The 21,251-nt window shown below is 45.5% G+C and overlaps 1 protein-coding gene across 8 annotated transcripts in view; it reads left to right on the top strand.

The window, feature by feature from the left end:
* Positions 1-21,251, top strand: part of LOC121574951 (slit homolog 1 protein) — a 153,327-nt gene that overhangs the window by 20,280 nt on the left and 111,796 nt on the right. For all 8 annotated transcript variants that reach the window (XM_041887684.2, XM_041887692.2, XM_041887676.2 and 5 more), the window contains exon 4: positions 1,644-1,715. In XM_041887684.2, coding sequence (XP_041743618.2) covers positions 1,644-1,715 — 72 coding nt within the window. The remainder of the gene's footprint in view (positions 1-1,643; positions 1,716-21,251) is intronic.

The raw sequence follows: 21,251 nt of genomic DNA, 5'->3' as shown, positions 1-21,251 counted from the left end.
TGGCGGTCTGGGAGCAGGTAAGTTTTGCTGAGGTTTTACCCTGGGTTTACCCAACCCATCCTTCCTCAGGAGTCTCAGCCGCAGCCCTGGCCAATCACTGGAACATGAGGCTTTGCTAGTCAGTCAGTGTGACTGCGTGAACAGCTTGTAAACAGCAGGGTAACACACAGACAAACACACTCACCACACCATGGTTAACACATAAAAAAAACATACCCCCATACTGTATGGCAGTGTTAGCCACAGGACATTATGGAGCAGCATAATGTACAAAAATGGCAGTGCTCTAGCCACAATGAAATTAAAGAGCCCCTCTCAGTGTGTGTGTGTGTGAGGACCACATCAGAGACACTCTTCAGTTGGTCACTAAACGTGTGGTGAGAGGTGAGGCTACAGAGATCTAGGAGAGACCCAGACAGCCAGCAGCTGCGTCACATAAACGCAGAGCCCAATATTAACCAACACTACCACACCAAACTGAGAATACATATCAGGTCATTAAGCTTGGTGTGAATGGGTCTAACAACATAATTTGTGCTCAGCATTTACCAACCTTTGAACCTAGTATAAAGCTCACTAACTTATTAGTAGGTCCACCTCGACCTACACTTTTAGAAAAAAGGGTTCCAAAAGGGTTCTTCGCCTGTCCCCTTTTTGGTTCCAGGTAAAAAACATTTTTGGTTCTAGGTAGAACCCTTTTGGGTTCCATGTAGAACCCGCTGTACAAAGGGTTCTACATAAAACCCAAAAGGGTTATACCTGGAACCAAAAGGGTTTTATACCTGCAACCAAAAAGGGTTCTTCAAAGGGTTCTCCTATGGGGACAGCCAATGAACCCTTTAAGGTAGCACCTTTTTTTTAAGAGTGTAGTTAAAAACTCACTAACTTAGCGGGTCCAGTTCAGTATGAACGGAGCCGCTAGAAACCCAGTCAAGTCCATTATAATTCTCCATCTCCAACCCAGTCTGTGTATCTGTCTATGGCTCTGGGCCCACACATCTGTCTATGCTATGCTACAGGCACGACCTGACCTGCCTCTCCTCTCCTATTCAATCCCATTCACCGCCATTCACTCCCATGTGTTTCCAATGGAGCATTGAGACAGTATAAAGCTGTGGTTTCAAATGGCAATTAGCAACAGTCTGTTCCTAATTTTCTTAATGGTTGTATTTGCATAAAGCCTGCCAGCCTCTTTCATTTGTTATCCTGGGGAGGGGAAGGCAGTGCCAAGCCAGGCTGCCTGAAGGCTCCAACACACTCATCTGTCTCTACAAATGTTATTTTGTAACCGTTGTTTTCTTAGTCCCCTAGAGATGCAAGCTGGATGTGTTCACATAACTGATATGTCTATAGGGGACTGTTGAAATGAAGTGTCAAAATAAAGCTGTTGTTTTCTCCTGTCCCTTACTAGTATAATATTTCCCTTATCCATATCCCATATTTATGTACCACTAAAATTTTTGTTGTATTTATGTGAACTGAAATGCAATCTACTGATATATAATAGTGTCTATGTGCAGTGTTGGCATGCATTGTGCAGAAATAATATACCATAATCTAGTTCATCACAGTGCAGATCTGATGTCCAGTGCATACCGGACCGGTACATATCTGCTGTACTAAACATGTCTTTTCTGTGCCAGGCGCCTGAATAGGAACCAACTGCAGCAGCTTCCGGAACTTCTGTTTCAGAAGAACCCTGCACTGTCACGTCTGTGAGTACACACTGTTTTGATCTATTATCTTACAGACACTCTCTTCTGTACGCACTGCACTCTCCATCTTACTCCTGTATGAGTACACACATGCTTTCTCTGCCTCACCCTTTACCTGCTCCCTGCCATGGATGTGTGTGTGTGTGTTTGTGTGTGTACTCACATGTGTTTGTGAAGACTGGATGAGTAGAAATCCAGGAGGCCTTGGCATGTCGGAGTGTGTTGTGAAGTCATCTGCCGATTCTGGGGTTGTGTGTGTTTGTGTGTGTGTAGAATGCTCATCTGATTATGTGAGTGTGTGTGTGTGTGCGGTGTGTGTGTGTGTGTGTGTGTGTGTGTGTGTGTGTGTGTGTGTGGTTGTGTGAATGCTTTAGTAACCTGGAGTTAGTGTGGCAGTGTTTTCCCTAGGATTTCTTTCAGCAGTGGTGGCAGGGGTGGGTGCATTGCTACTAGCGTTAGCGCAATGACATGCTTGCTGTTCCAATAGACTTCCAGTCATTGAGCCAACGACTATCCATTTAAAACCGCATCTAGGCAGAAATATATATTAAAAAATACATCAGATTTATTGCAGCGGTGGCAACACTGTGTGGTGTTGAGGATTATGGAATAAGGGGATATTTGAGTATGTTGGGTAGTAGGGACAGTTTTATGTTGTTGGAGAGGAATCCGAACTGCTGCTAGAGGAAGGAGTCATTCTCTCTACTATGTGCTAGTTTAGTGTTTGGTGATGGATCCTGGTGGTTTAAATCTCTCTCTATCACACACAGACACGCACACACACACACACCCCTGTGGCGTGACCATCCCAAAGTAAGGCTAAACTTTTACTAGTGTGCCGTAACAAGGTTCCATTTTCCGAAGGATAATGAGGGTCCCTGCCGCTGGCCGATTGCTCTGGCTCCGATCATTTCCCTTTAGGTTACCTGGTGCTGCATCTGGGAGTAATGAAACACTGGGACATGGAAACATAATTTCCCTCTGCACTTCTTCTGTCCCCAGTCCCAGTCCCAGTCCCAGTCCCAGTACCTATCCTTATCCTGTCCCCAGTCCCAGTCCCAGTCCCAGTACCTATCCTTCTCCTGTCCCCAGTCCCAGTCCCAGTCCCAGTCCCAGTCCCAGTCCCAGTCCCAGTCCCAGTCCCAGTCCCAGTCCCAGTCCCAGTACCTATCCTTATCCTGTCCCTACCCTTCCAATACTGTCTAGTCCACTTCTAATAAATGTAAAGGACTGTCATCACCAGTGAGTACTACAACTGTATTGCACAATTGCATGAATAATGCTAAACAAAGAGGGGATAGCATTGAAGGCCACGTGTAGAAAATAGAGGCTGAAGTTGGAATGGAGCACTGTTGGTAGACTGCTCCAAGGACTGATGAAAAACACAACGGCAGCTTTAGACTTAAAGGCTAGAGTTGTGAATGGGTGGTGTGTGTGTGCACAGAGAGGCTGCTGCCTACATACAGACTTGAAAATCACTGTCCACTTTAATAAATGGAACACTAGTCACTTTAATAATGTCACTTTAACAGTGCCACTTTAATAATGTTTACATATCTTGCATTACCCATCTCGTATGTATATACTTTATTCTATACTATATTAATAATGTTTACATATCTTGCATTACCCATCTCATATGTATATATTGTTTTCTATACTATATTAATAATGTTTACATATCTTGCATTACCCATCTCATATGTATATACTGTATTCTATACTATCTATTGCATCTTAGCCTATGCCGCTCTGACAATGACATTGCTCATCCATATATTTATATATTCTTATTCCATTCCTTTACTTAGATTTGTGTTTATTAGGTTTTTGATGTGGAACTGTTAGTTATTACTTGCTAGATATTGCTGCACTGTCGGAGCTAGAAGCACAAGCATTTCGCTACACTCATAACATCTGCTAACCATGTGTATGTGACCAATACATTTGATTTGATGCGTGGGTGCATTTGTGTGTATGTGTGTGTGTGACTGACTGCTTTCGTAGGTAATTCTGTACTGTTCTACGACAGCTTTCTAAGCGGTCTACCAGGAGAGACCAGAGGATATCCTTGAGCCATTGATTAGTCCATCAACCAGACCAGACTCTGCCAGCCAGCAGCTAAATGATTGGATTAACAGAGCTCTCTGCTTCCACTTCCATTCAATATGCTCTTTATGTCCGTTACTAGCTGGCTTCTTTCATGAGTAGTTCTACTTTTCAAACCCTTTCTGGAGAATAAGATGCCTAAGAATGTTAAACACCTGTTTAGACCATTCACTGTGTACCAGCACTGTGAGTGCGTGTGTCTGTGTTTTTCTAATTCATTCCTTATTCCATTTATTCCAGGCCAAAGTCTGATAATGAGCATGCCAGCATGTATTTCATCTGAAGAAGGGCATATTTGTTTAGGAAATAGGTGATTTCCTCACACTAGCCTCATAAGAGCATATAGGATAGATTAGAAACTTTGTCTAAAGAATAAAACGTTATTGTTCACAGACACGCAGTAACTGTAAAATGTCTCCCCTCCTGTCGTTTTCTAGCAGACAGGGCCTAGCGTCATTAAACAGAGCAGAACCAAGACAAAGAGATTTCCTGATGCGCTCGCTGCTTCTTAAATCATCAGTGGTCTCCGTCTCTCCGTCACAACATGCGGTCTGGGCCTAGACTGACTTAGTTAGGATACAGCCATGAGAGAGAGCTTCATGTCCTTAAAAGGTTTTTCACTACCACAGAAAGACTGACGGTGTGTGTGTGGGTTTCTGTCTTTGCACTTGCTCTAAGCGCTCATAGGGGCTTGTTAGGGTCTGTTTTTAATGGTCTTAACAAGAGGGGTTAATGGGAAAGCCTCCAGCCCTCAGGTGGAACGCTAACCCAGATGTTAGCTAGCTCCCCTTCTCACTCACTCTCTCTCTCTCTCTCTCTCTCTCTCTCTCTCTCTCTCTCTTTCTTTCTTGCACTGAGAAGTAATTTGCCCCCTCTCTCATTGCTCTCTCTTTTTCACCCCCTCTCAAGCTCTTTACCATTCTGTTTTTTTACTCCTTCTGGAATGAGTGATCAAGAGTATATCTTCATATCTCTTCTCTCCTCTACCTCCTCTCCTCTTCTCTGATCATCCTCCTCTCCTCTCCTCTCCTCCCAGCCCTGCAGTGCTTGACCGCAGAGGAAGACTTGTCTTAATAAATGAACAGATGAGTGTGGTGTAGTGGTGGACGGGACAATTACAGACATTATAGGGGCGGCAGGTAGCTTAGTGGGTAAGAGCGTTGTGCCAGTAACCGAAAGGTCGCTGGTTCTAATCCCCGAGCGGACTAGGTGAAAAATCTGTCGATGTGCCCTTAAGCAAGGCACTTAACCCTAATTGCTCTGGATTAGCGTCTGCTAAATGACTTAAATGTAATAGACAGACTGGCAGTCGTTAAACCAGCCTGCTCATTAACTGTTTACAGGACAATAAGGGGTTGGCAGGAGAGAACACAGCAAATATAGGTCTAGAAATGTACTTTTACTGTAGCTCTTAGTAAGTGTATTTTGTGCACTTTAATCTAGAATGGTACGGCACATTTTTCATTTTATCTGGAGAAGATGGAGTTAGTTAGCTAACTCTTTCCAACTCTCTAACTCTCTTTGTAGCTACCTCCTTTACTCTGTGTGGATGCCTGAGAGATAAGTGAGACACTGATGCATGAGGAACAGAGCAGATAAGAGATAATTGGAGATAATGAGACATGATTGGAGATTATTAGAGATTGTTAGAGCTGGGTGATGGATGGAGGTGCCTGGTGGGAAGGCATGGGAACAGAAGAGGAGTAGAGGACTAGAGGAGGAAAGCGGAGGAGTGCCGAGCAAAGGGACAATAACAGTGAAAACAGAGCAGTATCCATCATCGTTAACGGCCTGGTGTCCCCATGCTCTCTCTCCTTCCATCCCTCCCTCCATCCCTCCGTCCGTCCCTGGTTCTCGGCAGTGCAGCTCTGTAATCTACTCTCCTGGTCTGTAATTAGGTGTTCACAGTGTGAGAGCAGGAGGAAGGCGGGATGGAGGGAGGGAGGGAGAGAGGGAGGGGGCCAAGGACTCAGTGTAATAGGTGCCTCCAGGGAACAGCATCTGGTTTGAAGGGGATGGGGAGGAAGAGGATGGGAGAAGGAGGAGGGGAAGGGCAGAGAAGGGTTAGGGTATTTATGGTCTCTCAGATCACTGTGCACGGCTGCTCGTCTTTGTGCCTGTTTTATGTATCCGATTTTAGTTTTGGGTTAAAAAAAGACTGTAAAATCACCAGGAAATCTGTTCCCATGTATTCCCACAAATAAAAAGGAGACATATGTGATTGTGTCTCAATGTAATCAAGGTATGAAATTATTGTTATTTTCAAATGCAATCTCTTTTTGGGCTTAGTTGTGGTCAATTTGCAGTGTACAAATTATTATAATTATGTTCCGGCCCCCTGACCATCCTCTTAGACAAAAATCGGCCCGCGGCTGAATCTAGTTGCCTACCCCTGCTGTAGGTGAAAACTAGCTTGGGAGGTACACCAGGGGCCCCCACGCTCCATGCAAAAATAACATTCCATCTCCCGTTAGGGCTTGGTCCAAAAATACAGGAACAGGTATTTAGGCGTAAGTGATACGTGATGGTTCAACTGAACCCTCCAATGGGTTTAGCAGTGCTTCCTACCTACAGCCGTATAGTCTTACACCTATCCTACATTGATGAATGTGCACCACCAAAGAGGAAGGGGCTAGGGGTTGCTCCTGGACTGGACGGGCTCAGAGTGCAGGCAGGATTGGGTGAGAGTTCAGGTCAGTTCCATCTCTATGGAAGGTAGAACCAGGTGTAGGGAGGGCAGGTTAGGGGAGGAACGGAGTGGGGCGTGGTTCCCTTTACCTGCACCTTGGGAGGGCCAGGTGTGTGTGGGGGGAGGGGAGGAGAGGAAGGGTGCGGTCCTCCCCTGCACTGTGGGGGGTAAAGAATGGTAGAGAGGATGAGTGTGAGAAATATTTTTGGGGGGTAGAGTTACGGGCGGGTAAGAGGGGTGTGGTTCGTTGCTTGTTTCCGTGCTTATGCTTGACAACAAGATTGGTCTAATACACAAACTCTAACACAGATGCACAAAATAATACACACACACACACACACACACACTCACACTAATTACACCTCAGCTTGCTAATGTGGGGATAGCAGGCATTCACCTGGGATTACGTTCTTTATACATCTTTTTTAGGAGATAAAAGGGATGCTTTAGCTGTGTGTTCATGCATTCATGCCTATTATATGTGTTTATATTGGACCAATGCTGTGTTTTCACTGTGTTTGTTTGGTGTTTTATGCTGAGCGAACTGTTTCTCAGTAGGACATTCAGGGAGATTCTGTGATTATTGGGAGAATTCTTGTGTGTGTGTGTGCGTACGTACCCCTGTTAATGGTCGAGGCTGGTCTTGTGTCCTCCTCGCTGTCAGTGAAAATATGCCATGGGCTGCCTTTTCTTTCCCCGTCTCTCCACCTCTATCATGGTTCCTGCCCTCCTTGGCCATATATCACATGATGAGTAACCTTGTCCGAGACCTGAAGACTTGGCTCCGCAAGCTAATTCCTAGACTTTATTAGCTCAGCGGCCTAACACAGTCCTGTGGCCTGCAGATGATGCAGGTTCAAACCCAGTCCCAGACCCCTAACCAAGGTCCTACCCCTGGCCTTGTCAGCTGGTAAAAGCTGGTTTATAGGTTGTCAATGCGTTTTTACGAGACGTACCGCGCGTGTGTGTGTGTGTGTGTGTGCGCGTGTGCGCGTGTGCGTGTGCGTGTGTGTGTGTGTGTGTGTGTGTGTGTGTGTGTGTGTGTGTGTGTGTGTGTGTGTGTGTGTGTGTGTGTGTGTGTGTGTAGAGAGAAACACAGAGTAAACCATTTGAGGCGAGCGGAAGCCAAAAGAGGGTAATTTTAAAACCACCCCACCATCTGAAATATTCACTAACACAGAAATCAACAGAGAAAGAGAGAGAGAGACAAAATGGTAAAGGTAGAATGACAGAGAGGGAGAGCAAGAGAAGGAGGGAAGAATAGATGGAGAGATGGAGAGAAGGATAGATGGAGAGAAGTAGAGATGGAGAGATGGAGAGAAGGATAGATGGAGAGAAGTAGAGATGGAGAGATGGAGAGAAGGATAGATGGAGAGAAGTAGAGATGGAGAGATGGAGAGAAGAATAGATGGAGAGATGGAGAGAAGGATAGATGGAGAGAAGTAGAGATGGAGAGATGGAGAGAAGGATAGAGAGATGGAGAGAAGGATAGATGGAGAGAAGTAGAGATGGAGAGATGGAGAGAAGAATAGATGGAGAGATGGAGAGGAGAATAGATGGAGAGATGGAGAGAAGAATAGATAGAGAGATGGAGAGAAGAATAGATGGAGAGATGGAGAGAAGAATAGATGGAGAGATGAGAAATGAGAGATGGAGAGATTGAGAGAGTAAGAGGTGTTTGTACTAACGATTCTGTGTTGCTCATGAATAATTCAACAGATGGATCGAGGGTTGTTAAATATTCACGTTAAATCGCTGGGACATCAGTCCCCTGTGTGTGTGTGTCCTCTGATGTGCAGAGCTCCTGATAACTGCAGTCCTGATGTCCCAGATACACATCAGGCTAGACCTAACTTCAGTAATTGAGGCCAGGGTATAGGTGTGTGTGTGTGTGTGTGTGTGTGTGTGTGTGTGTGTGTGTGTGTGTGTGTGTGTGTGCATGTGTTGTGTGTGTGGAGTGGGACTGGTCTGGTTATTATGAATTGATACAGCATGAATAAGACATTACAATGTGGTCTAGATCCGTCATGAGGACACACACACAGGGACTTAACTTATGGAGCTGTGTATTGTATGTGTGTGTGTGTCTCGAGTGTGTCAGTGACTGCTGGCCTAGGCAGGACCTGATTGAAAGTGACATACAGGAGACACACACACACACAGACACCCTGGCTTTTGCCTGCGTTTGCGGGGACTAGTGGAATGCTGTGGTTCGAGCCAGGAATAACAGCCCTTATAGTGGCAGTCCTGTGTGTTTATGTCTCGAACAGCATATTGAGGAAGGTCTGGATATAGAGCAGATTCCATGCCTTTCTAAATGGGAAATCCAGTGCATTTATCATACACTTCATAAACTGATATCTCACGTTTCACTTTTCTACATGCAGCTCATCAGTCTCTCTACAGTATTTGGTGAACATGACGTAGTGTAGGTCTCTTGTCCAGTATCTCCATCACTATCACAGTATCATAGTCTAGTAGTAAATATTATCTTTGTCGTCTTCAGAAACCTATACTGTGTTTCATATGATACATCTTTGCAAGGCTTCCACAGTATCCTAGTGTGATCCCCTGGCAGTAGCAGTAAGGGGAAGGCTGTGGGTGCGTGCGCGTGTGCGCGCGTGTGTGTGTGTGTGCGTGTGTGTAGCCTGGCTCTGGGTCTTCCGGTGTCACCAGGCAGCACGCCACAGTCCTGCCCCAGACACCCCTCCTCTCCCTGGGGTAATAACTCCAAACATCCCTCCCTGGGTAGCCTACAGGAAGCTGCTCCTCCAGCCCCCGGCTCTGCTCTGTCTGCTAGTGTTTGTCAGGGTAAACAAACAAACTGCAGGGCAAATCATGCACACACACACACACACACTGTCCGTACACACACAGATACATACACACTCACAGATTGCCTACACAAACACAATCTGTCCGTACACACATATGCACAAACAGCCACATTCACGCTCTCTGCTCAGTCTTTGTGGCAACCAGGGTTCCCAACCTATATTCCAATGAGGGAAACACAGAGAGAGAGAGAAAAAGAGAGGGAGGGAGAGAGAGGAGCCAGCCAGGTCACCCGTGATACAAGTCAGTATTCGACATCACCATGTCTGGGGACGTCGGGAGATGACATGGAAACCGGCCACTAGGGGCAACATGAGCGCTGTTACCTTCAAGTAGGTTTCAGTAAGCATCTGCCTCTGATTCCAAAGGTTGGAAGTTCAAATCCAGCGTTAGAAAGTAGTTTTTGAGATGTTTGTTTTAAGCCTATCCCAAACCTTAACCCTTACCTTAACCATTCGGAGTTAATACCTAACCTTACCATTTCTGAGTTATTGCTTAAACTTAACCTTATACACTTTGAAATTTGACGTTTCCAACAACTTTGAAATTTGACATTTGATGACATTGGATGAATGTCTAATTCTGAAGAGAGACTGTGAGAGCTGGTTGTATAAAACCCAGTTTAATGTAGAATGTAAGGTGATTAGAGGGACTAAACTGCAGAATGGCTTCAGGCTCAACAAAGCTGTTGAAACAGTTGTTAAAATTCTAACTGCTGTTTAGTGGTCTGAGTCACGTATAAAGGGTCTCATTTAACGTAGTTAGGCAATAGTTTGGTATGAATGATGTGTCAGATGAAGTTTAGTAGAAAGCTTCGTAGTTCAGTCATAGTGTGTGTGCGCGGCATGCCTATGTGTGTGGAATTACGGGTTTGAGGCATATCCCTTTTTCCTGTGGAGAGAGAATCTCTGTGGAATTCCTTCCTCTCCCCCGGCTGTGTGTGTGTGTCCTCAGGGCTCAGTCTGTGTGTTTATGTTTGTTTGTTGTTTGCAGCTTCGTTCTTAGAACAACTCCTTTTCTTTGTTCTCTACATTCCAGAGGAGTTAAAGTGAGGATGACTCTGGTCTTTCCTTATAGCCACCAGAACAGCTCTGCATGGCTGGATGGATGGCTGAGATGTGGGAGGTCATACAGTGAGGGAAAAAAGTATTTGATCCCCTGCTGATTTTGTAAGTTTGCCCACTGACAAAGAAATGGTCAGTCTATAATTTTAATGGTAGGTTTATTTGAACAGTGAGAGACAGAATAAAAACAAAAAAATCCAGAAAAACGCATGTCAAAATTTTTATTAATTGATTTGCATTTTAATGAGGGAAATAAGTATTTGACCCCCTCTCAATCAGAAAGATTTCTGGCTCCCAGGTGTCTTTTATACAGGTAACGAGCTGAGATTAGGAGCACACTCTTAAAGGGAGTGCTCCTAATCTCAGTTTGTTACCTGTATGAAAGACACCTGTCCACAGAAGCAATCAATCAATTAGATTCCAAACTCTCCACCATGGCCAAGATCAAAGAGCTCTCCAAGGATGTCAGGGACAAGATTGTAGACCTACACAAGGCTGGAATGGGCTACAAGACCATCGCCAAGCAGCTTGGTGAGAAGGTGACAACAGTTGGTGCGATTATTCGCAAATGGAAGAATCACAAAAGAACTGTCAATCTCCCTCGGCCTGGGGCTCCATGCAAGATCTCACCTCGTGGAGTTGCAATGATCATGAGAACGGTGAGGAATCAGCCCAGAACTACACGGGAGGATCTTGTCAATGATCTCAAGGCAGCTGGGACCATAGTCACCAAGAAAACAATTGGTAACACACTACGCCGTGAAGGACTGAAATCCTGCAGCGCCCACAAGGTCCCCCTGCTCAAGAAAGCACATATACAGGGCCGTCTGAAGTTTGCCAATGAACATCTGAATGATTCAGAGGAGAACTGGGTGAAAGTGTTGTGGTCAGATGAGACCAAAATGGAGCTCTTTGTCATCAACTCAACTCGCCGTGTTTGGGCGAGGAGGAATGCTGCCTATGACCCCAAGAACACCATCCCCACCATCAAACATGGAGGTGGAAACATTATGCTTTGGGGGTGTTTTTCTGCTAAGGGGACAGGACAACTTCACCGCATCAAAGGGACGATGGATGGGGCCATGTACCGTCAAATCTTGGGTGAGAACCTCCTTCCCTCAGCCAGGGCATTGAAAATGGGTCGTGGATGGGTATTCCAGCATGACAATGACCCAAAATACACGACCAAGGCAACAAAGGAGTGGCTCAAGAAGAAGCACATTAAGGTCCTGGAGTGGCCTAGCCAGTCTCCAGACCTTAATCCCATAGAAAATCTATAGACTGATCATATCTTTGTCAGTGGGCAAATGTACAAAATCAGCAGGGGATCAAATACTTTTTTCCCTCACTGTAGATGTGATTCACTCCACTGAGTCATGAACTGGGATGTTACCCTTAACCTCACATTTAGGTTCAGCTTATCCTACCTCTGCTCTTGGTTCTCTCCCTCCACCCCATCTCTCTCGCTCTCTCTCTCTCTCTCTCTCTCTCTCTCTCTCTCTCTCTCTCTCTCTCTCTCTCTCTCTCTCTCTCTCTCTCTCTCTCTCTCTCTCTCTCTCTCTCTCTCTCACCCACTCTCCCTCTCTTTTTCTAGTAGAGGGTGCAGTAGGTGAACTCTTGGGAGGCTCTCAGGATTTTTCCAGCCAGGTCGGAATAACGACTCTCTTGTTTCCGATCGTAGTTTTCCAGAACGGGAAACCTTTTACTTTTAGTCCAGTTCACATCTCTGTGCCAATGGAGGTTAAGTGTGTGTTTGCATGTGTTTGTATCTTTGCTTGTGTGTGGGTGTGTGTGTGTGTCCAGGTCCAGGCCACACCTCCGTGCCAAGCATGGAGAGGCATAAATGTGTTGTTGTTCTCAGTAAACAGCTAGCCTACAAGTCTCCATGTATGTCTGTCTAACTGTGTGTCTCTGTACTTGTATTGTTATCACTTGTTATCACACTTCACAGAACTATTGATCTTCTCTCACTGCACACCAAAGCCCTATGTTCCCTCTTTCTCTTTCTCTCTCTCACACACACGCACGCACGCACACAGACACACACACACACACACACACACACACACACACACACACACACACACACACACACACACACACACACACACACACACACACACACACACACACACACACACACACACACACACACACACACATGCACACACACACACACACACACACACACAGGCACACACACTCTCTATGCCCAGCTCATCAGCTCCCAGTATTGGGCCTCTCCGACAGTGTCTCTGACCCCCACTGTGAGGGCAGCATGGAACTCTGATCTCATTATCCTCAGTGTGTGTGTGTGTGTGTGTGTGTGTGTGTGTGTGTGTGTGTGAGAGAGAGAGAGAGAGAGAGAGAGAGAGAGAGAGAGAGAGAGAGAGAGAGAGAGAAAAGGAGTGTGTGTTGTTCTGTGCAGGTGGTCTCTCCTCCCCCAGGCTGTGTAAAGTAGTAAAGAATAACTCTTGCTGTGTCAGTACTGCTGTTACATAGAGGGGAGGGGGGGGAGGGCAATCATACACATACCTGCCCCACCCGAACAATCCTTACACCCACCACTGTCCCCCTCCCTCTTGTACACAGATGTGCTTGCTTGAGGTGAAAATAAGCTTAATCAGTGTTTGTGTGAGGAGTCCAGAGGTGACAGGGAGAGAGGGAGAGAGGGAGAGAGGGAGAGAGGGATGGGAGAGGGAAAGATTGGCGAGGCGGAGACATTAAATAAATTGATCTCCTCTGTGAGCTTTGAGATGGGACTGGCCCTGAAAGCATTAACATTGTCTGTATTAACACTTCAAAGCAGTGCTGGTCAGTGGGAGGCCTGGGTGACACAGGGAGACCAGGGAGGATGAAACAGAGAAGATGATAAGAGTCTCCCTCTACCTCACCCTGGCTGTCTCCCCCTCCTCCCCTATTACCTCCCCCCTCTCCATCCATATTACCCCTATCCTCCTCGCCTACCGACTAAGCTCTGGCTGAAAAAGACTTGACCAGCAGGCCTTAAGGCTTCCGCATGCTTCGGTTCGGCTGGCGCCTAGTTGAACTCGGCCAGGCGAACCGAACGAGTGTGCTCGCATACTACCTTAACCTTCGCTTGAAAAACGAAAAAAGCGGCAATAGTACTGTTTGTCCATCTTGAGAAGCTGTAGCCAGTATGCCCTTCCTCAAAATATAATTAATCTAAGATCATTTTGTTGTTTTTGCCGAAGAGATCTTAGTCGCACAATTTGACATCTAACTAAGATGTTTGATGCAGTATTTCTCAATGGGAAAATGTGCATGAAAACAAGTCGTCTCTGGTTGAATGACAACAAACACTTCATTGAAGAATCCCTACTGTTGACCAATCAACGACGAATGGGCGTAGACTTCGGCTCCGAACCTCTGCTTGCTTCGAGAAAAACCCCTTGCCGAAGACCGAAACGAACCAAAACGTCACAAAATGTTGTCATAAAATATGCACAAACTGTTCCGAACTGTTTCGGATGGGAAGCATGCAGAAGCATTTACAGAGCGCCGTCCTCTACTTCCCCTTTTTCCTCCCCCTCACCTCCCCTTCGTCTCTCCATTTCCTCCCCCTCTTATCCCTTCTCTCCCCCCTGCTACAGAAGGACTTATAGAGGGCCTCTGATGCCTCCCCTGTCTCACCCATACCTTCCCATTACCTCCCCCTCTTAGCCCTTCTCTCTCCCCTGCCCTGGCCCACTGTGAGCGGCTTACAGGGGGCCACTGCTGCTGGACCTCGGCCCCAGGCTGTGGTAATGAGGTCTGGGAAAGGAGAGGAGAAAAGGAGAGGAGAAAAGGAGGGGAGAGGGGGAGAGGAGAGGGAGGCTGCTCCTGGCTATTGCTCTTTCATGTGGAGATTGTGGAGTGGAGAGGAGAGGAGAGAAGAGAAGAGAAGAGAAGAGAAGAGAAGAGAAGAGAAGAGAAGAGAAGAGAAGAGAAGAGAAGAGAAGAGAAGAGAAGAGAAGAGAAGAGAAGAGAGAGGAGAGGAGAGGAGAGGAGAGGAGAGGAGAGGAGAGGAGAGGAGAGGAGAGGAGAGGAGAGGAGAGGAGAGGAGAGGAGAGGAGAGGAGAGGAGAGGAGAGGAGAGGAGAGGAGAGGAGAGAAGAGAAGATTACTAAGAGCCCGGCCATAAAGATAGCAGCAGAACAGTCCATCTTGGTGTGTATAAAGGTTAGTGATAGGGATAGGTTAAGGGGTAGGTTTTGGTTTAGGGGTTAGGGAAAATAGGATTTTGAATGGGAATATATTTTTACTCCCCAAAAAGTCCTGACAATTCACATAAAAAAAGCTGTGTTTGTGTGTGTGTGCGTGCGTACGTGGTGTATTGCTCTTGTCCCAGATCCCAGCCCGTCCCACAGCCTTGAAGCCAAATAGCTACATTTTAATATTCAGGGGTTATAACTCTCTAACCAAACAGTCCCACTGACAGCCTAAAACCACTGAGCACAGTCAGTGAAACCTAAATTCACTCACTAGGCCTACATACACTGAGTATACCAAACATTAAGAACACCAACTGTGGGAATGGACTCTACAAGGTGTCGAAAGCGTTTCACAGGGATGCTGGCCCATGTTGACTCCAATGCTTCCCACTGTTGTGTCAAATTGGCTGGATGTCCTTTGGGTGGTGGACCATTCTTGATACACACGGGAAGCTGTTGAGCGTGAAGAACCCAGCAGCGTAGCAGTTCTTGAAACAAACCAGTGTGCCTGGCACCTACTACCATACCCCGTTCAAAGACACTTACATTTTTTGTCTTGTCCATTCAACCTCTAAATGGCACACATACACAATCCAATTGACTCAAAAATTTGAAATCCTTCTTTAACCTGTCTCCTCCCCTTCATCTACACTGATTGAAGTGGATTTAACAAGTGACATCAATAAGGGATCATAGCTTTCACCTGGATTTACCTGGTCAGTCTATGTCATGAAAAGTTCTTAATGTTTTGTATACTCAGGCCAGATTAGGTATCAGGGGAGGGCTGGATAATTTGTTAAAGGCCAAGCGTTAAGCGATTAAGAAGGTATGTTCACCACTTCCTTCCTCCCGTGCTCTCTCTTTCCCTCTCTCTCTCATTCTCTCTCGCTCTCTCTATAGCTCTCGCCTGCGTTGTCCTGGCTAAAGCATGTGACCTCTCTCTCCCGTCCCTGTCGTAAATATCCACTGAGGCCTGTGAGAAGATATGTGTGGAACAGAGGAAAGCCACAACTCACCATACACTCACCATCTGTGCACACATCACTGCCATCCTTTAACATGGCTCACACACACACACACACGCACACGCACGCGCGCGCACGCACGCACGCACGCACGCACGCACGCACGCACGCACGCACGCACGCACGCACGCACACACACACACACACACACACACACACACACACACACACACACACACACACACACACACACACACACACACACACACACACACACACACACACACACAAACAAACACATACACACACACACACAGTCTTGTACAGCTATCCTTGTGGGGACACACAATTCAGTTCCATTCAAAATTCTAATTTCTCTAACCCCTAACGCTAAACCTAACCCTAACCCTAACCTGTACTCTTACCCTAACCCTAACCCTAACCCTAACCTTAACCTAAAAACCTAACCTTAACCCTAACCCTAAAACTAACCCTAGCTCCTAACCCTAACCCTTAACGTAATTCTAACCCTAACACTAATTCTAACCTTAACCCTAAACCCCCTAGAAATAGCATTTGACCTTGTGGGGACTAACAAAATGTCCACAGTTGGTCAAATATATGTTTGTTTACTATTCTTGTGGGGACTTCTGGTCCAGTTAAACACGTCCAGTACGAACATGTCTGTTGTGCTCTCGCCATTTCTTTCCCATGTAAGGTCAACTCCTCGACCTTGACTGGCCTGCTTATCTGGTTCCCCTCACTTCTCTACTGGTTATTTAGGCTTGTGTGTGTGTGTGTGTGTGTGTGTGTGTGTGTCTGTGTGTGTGCGTGTGTGTGTGTGTGTGTGTGTGTGTGTGTGTGTCTGTCTGTGTGTGTGCGTTTGTGTGTGTGTGATTGTTCTCCCAGCTCCACTAGGCCAATGTATAGCCAGTGGCTGTGGTTTTAGGCAGAATCAGAGATAGGGGGATACAGTCTATAAAGTCACTGTAGAGAGAAACAGCCATTCATAGAAGACAAAGAGTTTTCACATGAACAAGCTAACAGACTGGTGCCCAATAGACCAACACACTTCCTTTACAATCCTTACTCTCATCCAACCCTCGTTCATTATCTTCTTTCTGTCTCTCTTAAAGGATGTGTTATTGCGCAACCTGCTGACAGAGTATAAATTCAATGTATTCTTACATTGTAAGAAGAATGATATTTTTGAGTTATTACACTGCGTAACTATCACAGTATTCAGCCTGTAGAAAAGAGGTGACAACCCTCTCATATCATGCTATACTTTTCTCCAACAATATTCTCTTTATGTTACTATGGAGACGATTTACCTTCCGGCACTTTCTGTGTCTCTATTCGGAAACCTGCAAGATGATGATATTCACTAGCTGTGCTGTCTGGAACACAGTATCTACTTCCCTTAAAGCTGGAATCCGTACTTGGTGAAACTGCCACGTTTGCGATATTACAACAAAGAAGTTACTTCAAACAACAAACACATGTATTTTTTTGGGGGACAACATTGCACGTCATTGCACGTGTGATAGAACAGCCAAGTATTTACTGCATAGAATTAGGAATTAGAATATGATCTTTATTATGTCCTGCACATTGTTTTTAGCACAATGCTGGATGCTCTTTTCCTCCATTTCACCAACAAAAGATAAACAATAACAAATGCGCTGGGGCGAACAGTGGCGCTGTTTCAATTAGGATTTCAGCTTTAAGACACACATCTCATTGCCTATCTCTATTACTCTCTCTCAGATACGAAGTGATGGGGAGAGCTGTCTGAGAGAAATAGTTCAGTTTTTCTTCAGTTGGTTTTCATAGAGAACTAAGACTTGTAAGTTCAGTGTTGAGTAAGTTCTCTTGGTCTGTAGCCAGCTGAGATTGTCGTTCTAACTCTTTTGAGACGGTGACAGGCCAGTATGGCCTTTCTAAAGACCGGGCCTCAACAAAGACTGAGAGGAGATTAACACACTGATGGTTCAATCTGAGAGAGACGTCTGATATATGGTACAAAAAAGCAATGAGTTAAATTGCCATTCTATTGTTCTGTTCATTTTCTGTTTTTCATTCCCGACTGTCTCTCTCTCCTTCCGAGTTCTCAGCTCTCAGCTGACCTTCCGCTTTCATAGTTCAAGTCAAGGAGAATTGAACATGATAGTAAAGTAACATTTACATTTTAGTCATTTAGCAGACACTCTTATCCAGAGCAACTTACAGTTTTTTTAGTGAGTGCATACATTTTCATACTGGCCCCCCATAGGAATCGAACCCACAACCCTGGCGTTGCAAACGCCATGCTCTACCAACTGAGCTACAGGAGACTAACATATGGCTATACATAATACATCATATACATTCAGTATCATAGTTCCTCCAGGGAATGGCTGGGATCTGAAACCCTCTCCCTCGTGTCTTCTCCCCCGTATCGCTGGTTCAGGGAGTAAGAGCCGCAGTCTACCTGCTGTCTGCCGTGTTTAGATCTGTTGTGTTCAGAGTTTAGCCAGCCAGACAGCCAAGAGACCAGGCTTGTTTTCCCAGAGACCTTTTTGTGACACGGTTAAAGAGATGTCCCAATACTGTTCCCATCACCCCTTCCTTCTCCTCCGTTCCTCCCTCCCTCCCCGTCCCTAGAGAAAAGCATACCCTTTGCGCAGCGCATGCCGTTTCCACAGAGCCCATTGTTCCCTGGTTGCTAGGCAATGGCTGGGGCCTCATTTGGTCACCGTGGTTACGAGGGGGGCCTGGGTATTTAGTTAGGGGTCAGGCCTGACAGAGGTGGCATAATGGGTGTGAGAGAGGGGTGTGTGTTTGTGTGTGTGTGTGTGTGTGTGTGTTTGGTTAGGGGTCAGGTGTGACAGAGACAGGACAATAGAGATGGTTGTGATCATTCCCTCCTCGGTCATTTATAAGGCTATTCACTCATCCTCTCCCTCGCTTTTACTCCCCCTCTTCCTCTTTTACTTTCACTCACCCACTCCCTCGCTTTCACTCACCCACTTCCTCTCTTTCACTCACCCACGCCCTCTCTTTCACTCACCCACTCCCTCTCTTTCACTCACCCACTCCCTCTCTTTTAGCAGGCCAGGAGGCAGGCAGAGGGGATGTCAATCAACGGGGGTGGAAGGGAGGAGAAAGAAAGCGAGAAAGAGAGGGAGGGTCCTTGTACAATTATGAGACCAGTTAGTCTCTTTATCTTAGAGTCAGGCTGAACGTTACAGATAGAAATGTCATGACAAGAGCGGCATGATACTTTACATGTATAGACGGGTTAGCTGGCAACGTCACGAAAATGCTGTGCGCACTTCAATGGGGCAGAAGTCCATGTGTTGTTTTGATTCTGGATGGCCAGATAGCTAGCAACAATGACACGAAGCTGCCATGTGGGGAATCATAGGTGGCTCGTTTCAGCTAGTTTGATATTTTTCTTGATACCATGTCTTGTTTTGAGGTGTTTTGACTGATGTCACTTCTATGCTTATATGGCAAAAATTCTCTAGCTAGCTAACCAATAACTGTAAGGATGTATTTCAGAGACAACAAGTGCTGATTGTGCAAATGTATTTATGTTTTAAATAAACATTGGAGACTAAATATAATTTACATGTTGTCAACACTCTAAGCCAAAGCCGTCTTTTTTGCCCCATATTGAGCATGCGTCGTTTTGTTGCTAAATAACTAAACCGTCTACAAACCTGTATAATTTTTGTATTGATTAGAACCTATGACTCTCTCTCGCACCCCTTCTCTCTCTTCTTCCAACCCTTACTCTATCCCTCTCTTCCTCTCTTCCTCTGTCTTTGTCCCCTCTCTGAATTCCGATCTTCAATCGTCAGGCTGGCTGTGACTGGCCTTGGTTGGAGTACCCTGGAGTGGCTTTCACAGTCACACACACACACACAAACACATACACACACACACACACACACACACAGCCACACTATTGTTGCCAATGCACGAGCTCTCAGGGAGAGAGAATGAATGCTAGAGACGAGAAGAAAGAGGGAGGTTTTTCTCTCTCTCTACCTTTTACTCTTTCTCTCTCTGTCTGTCTGTCTGTCTCTCTCGCTCTCTCTCTCTTTCTCCCTCTCTCTGATAACTGATCATGTAGACCCTGTCCTCAGTCTATAAAGAGCAGGTATTCTTGATTTTTATTTTATTTTTATTACATCTTTATTTAACCAGTTAAACCAGTTGAGAACAAGTTCTCATTTACAACTGCGACCTGGCCAAGATAAAGCAAAGCAGTGCGATAAACACAGAGTTACATATGGGGTAAAACAAAACATAAAGTCAAAAATACCACAGAAAATATATATACAGTGTGTGCAAATGTAGCAAGTTATGGAGGTAAGGCAATAAATAGGCCATAGTGCAAAATAATTACAATTAGTATTAACACTGGAATGCTAGATGTGCAAAAGATGATGTGCAAATAGAGATACTAGGGTGCAAATGAGCTAAATAAATAACAATATAGGGATGAGGTAGTTGGGTGGGCTAATTTCAGAAGGGCTGTGTACAGGTGCAGTGATCGGTGAGGTGCTCTGACAACTGATGCTTAAAGTTAGTGAGGGAGATAAGAGTCTCCAGCTTTAGAGATTTTTGCAATTCGTTCCAGTCATTGGCAGCAGAGAACTGGAAGGAATGGCGGCCAAAGGAGGTGTTGGCTTTGGGGATGACCAGTGAGATATACCTGCTGGAGCGCATACTACGGGTGGGTGTTGCTACGGTGACCAATGAGCTAAGATAAGGCAGAGATTTTCCTAGCAGTGATTTATAGATGGCCTGGAGCCAGTGGGTTTGGCGACGAATATGTAGTGAGGACCAGCCAACAAGAGCGTACAGGTCACAGTGGTGGGTAGTATATGGGGCTTTGGTGACAAAACGGATGGCACTGTGATAGACTACATCCAATTTGCTGAGTAGAGTGTAGGAGGCTATTTTGTAAATGACATCGCCGAAGTCAAGGATCGGTAGGATAGTCAGTTTTACGAGGGCATGTTTGGCAGCATGAGTGAAGGAGGTCAATGAAAACAGATCTTATGAAGCCATTATTAGGGCCGGGACGATACCAGTATCACGATACTCGTTAGTATCGTGGCAAGGAAACAAAACCCAAAGCGGATGTAACTTCTTTTAAAAAACAGCCCTAATTTTGGAAACAAACATCATTATGTTGTCACCCAGAGTCACATTTATTTATTTTCCAAGCTATAGCACACAATATTTTACATACAGCAGGTTTTTAAAGGACCAAAGAGTTAGGTCTGCTTTGTGTTAACATTTTTGCCATGGAAAAAGATTGCGATACAGGTATCGCCACAGCCCTAGACATGATGTGGTAAAATGGAATAACTATGCTGCAGGTATCAGTGGCAGAGAGTGCTGCAGGGTGTGAGTGTGTGTCATACTATTGCCTTATTATGTGGCTGACTAACTATTTAAGTAGCAACTTTAAAGTGATAATCTGCTGTAATTACTCTACCACTGGGTTGATGTTATCAATACGCTGTATAAAGCACCCATTGTTCTCTTAATGATGATTTGAATATGAGAGTGTGTGGTGGGGCTGTGTAATAGTTGTGTTAATGTGTGTTGATTGGATATGAGTGTGTGTAAAGGGATAGTGTGGGTGGATGAGGAGCT

Source organism: Coregonus clupeaformis, chromosome 1 (assembly GCF_020615455.1).
Source record: "Coregonus clupeaformis isolate EN_2021a chromosome 1, ASM2061545v1, whole genome shotgun sequence".
NCBI lineage: Eukaryota > Metazoa > Chordata > Actinopteri > Salmoniformes > Salmonidae > Coregonus > Coregonus clupeaformis.
This window is presented reverse-complemented; position numbering and strand designations above follow the sequence as displayed.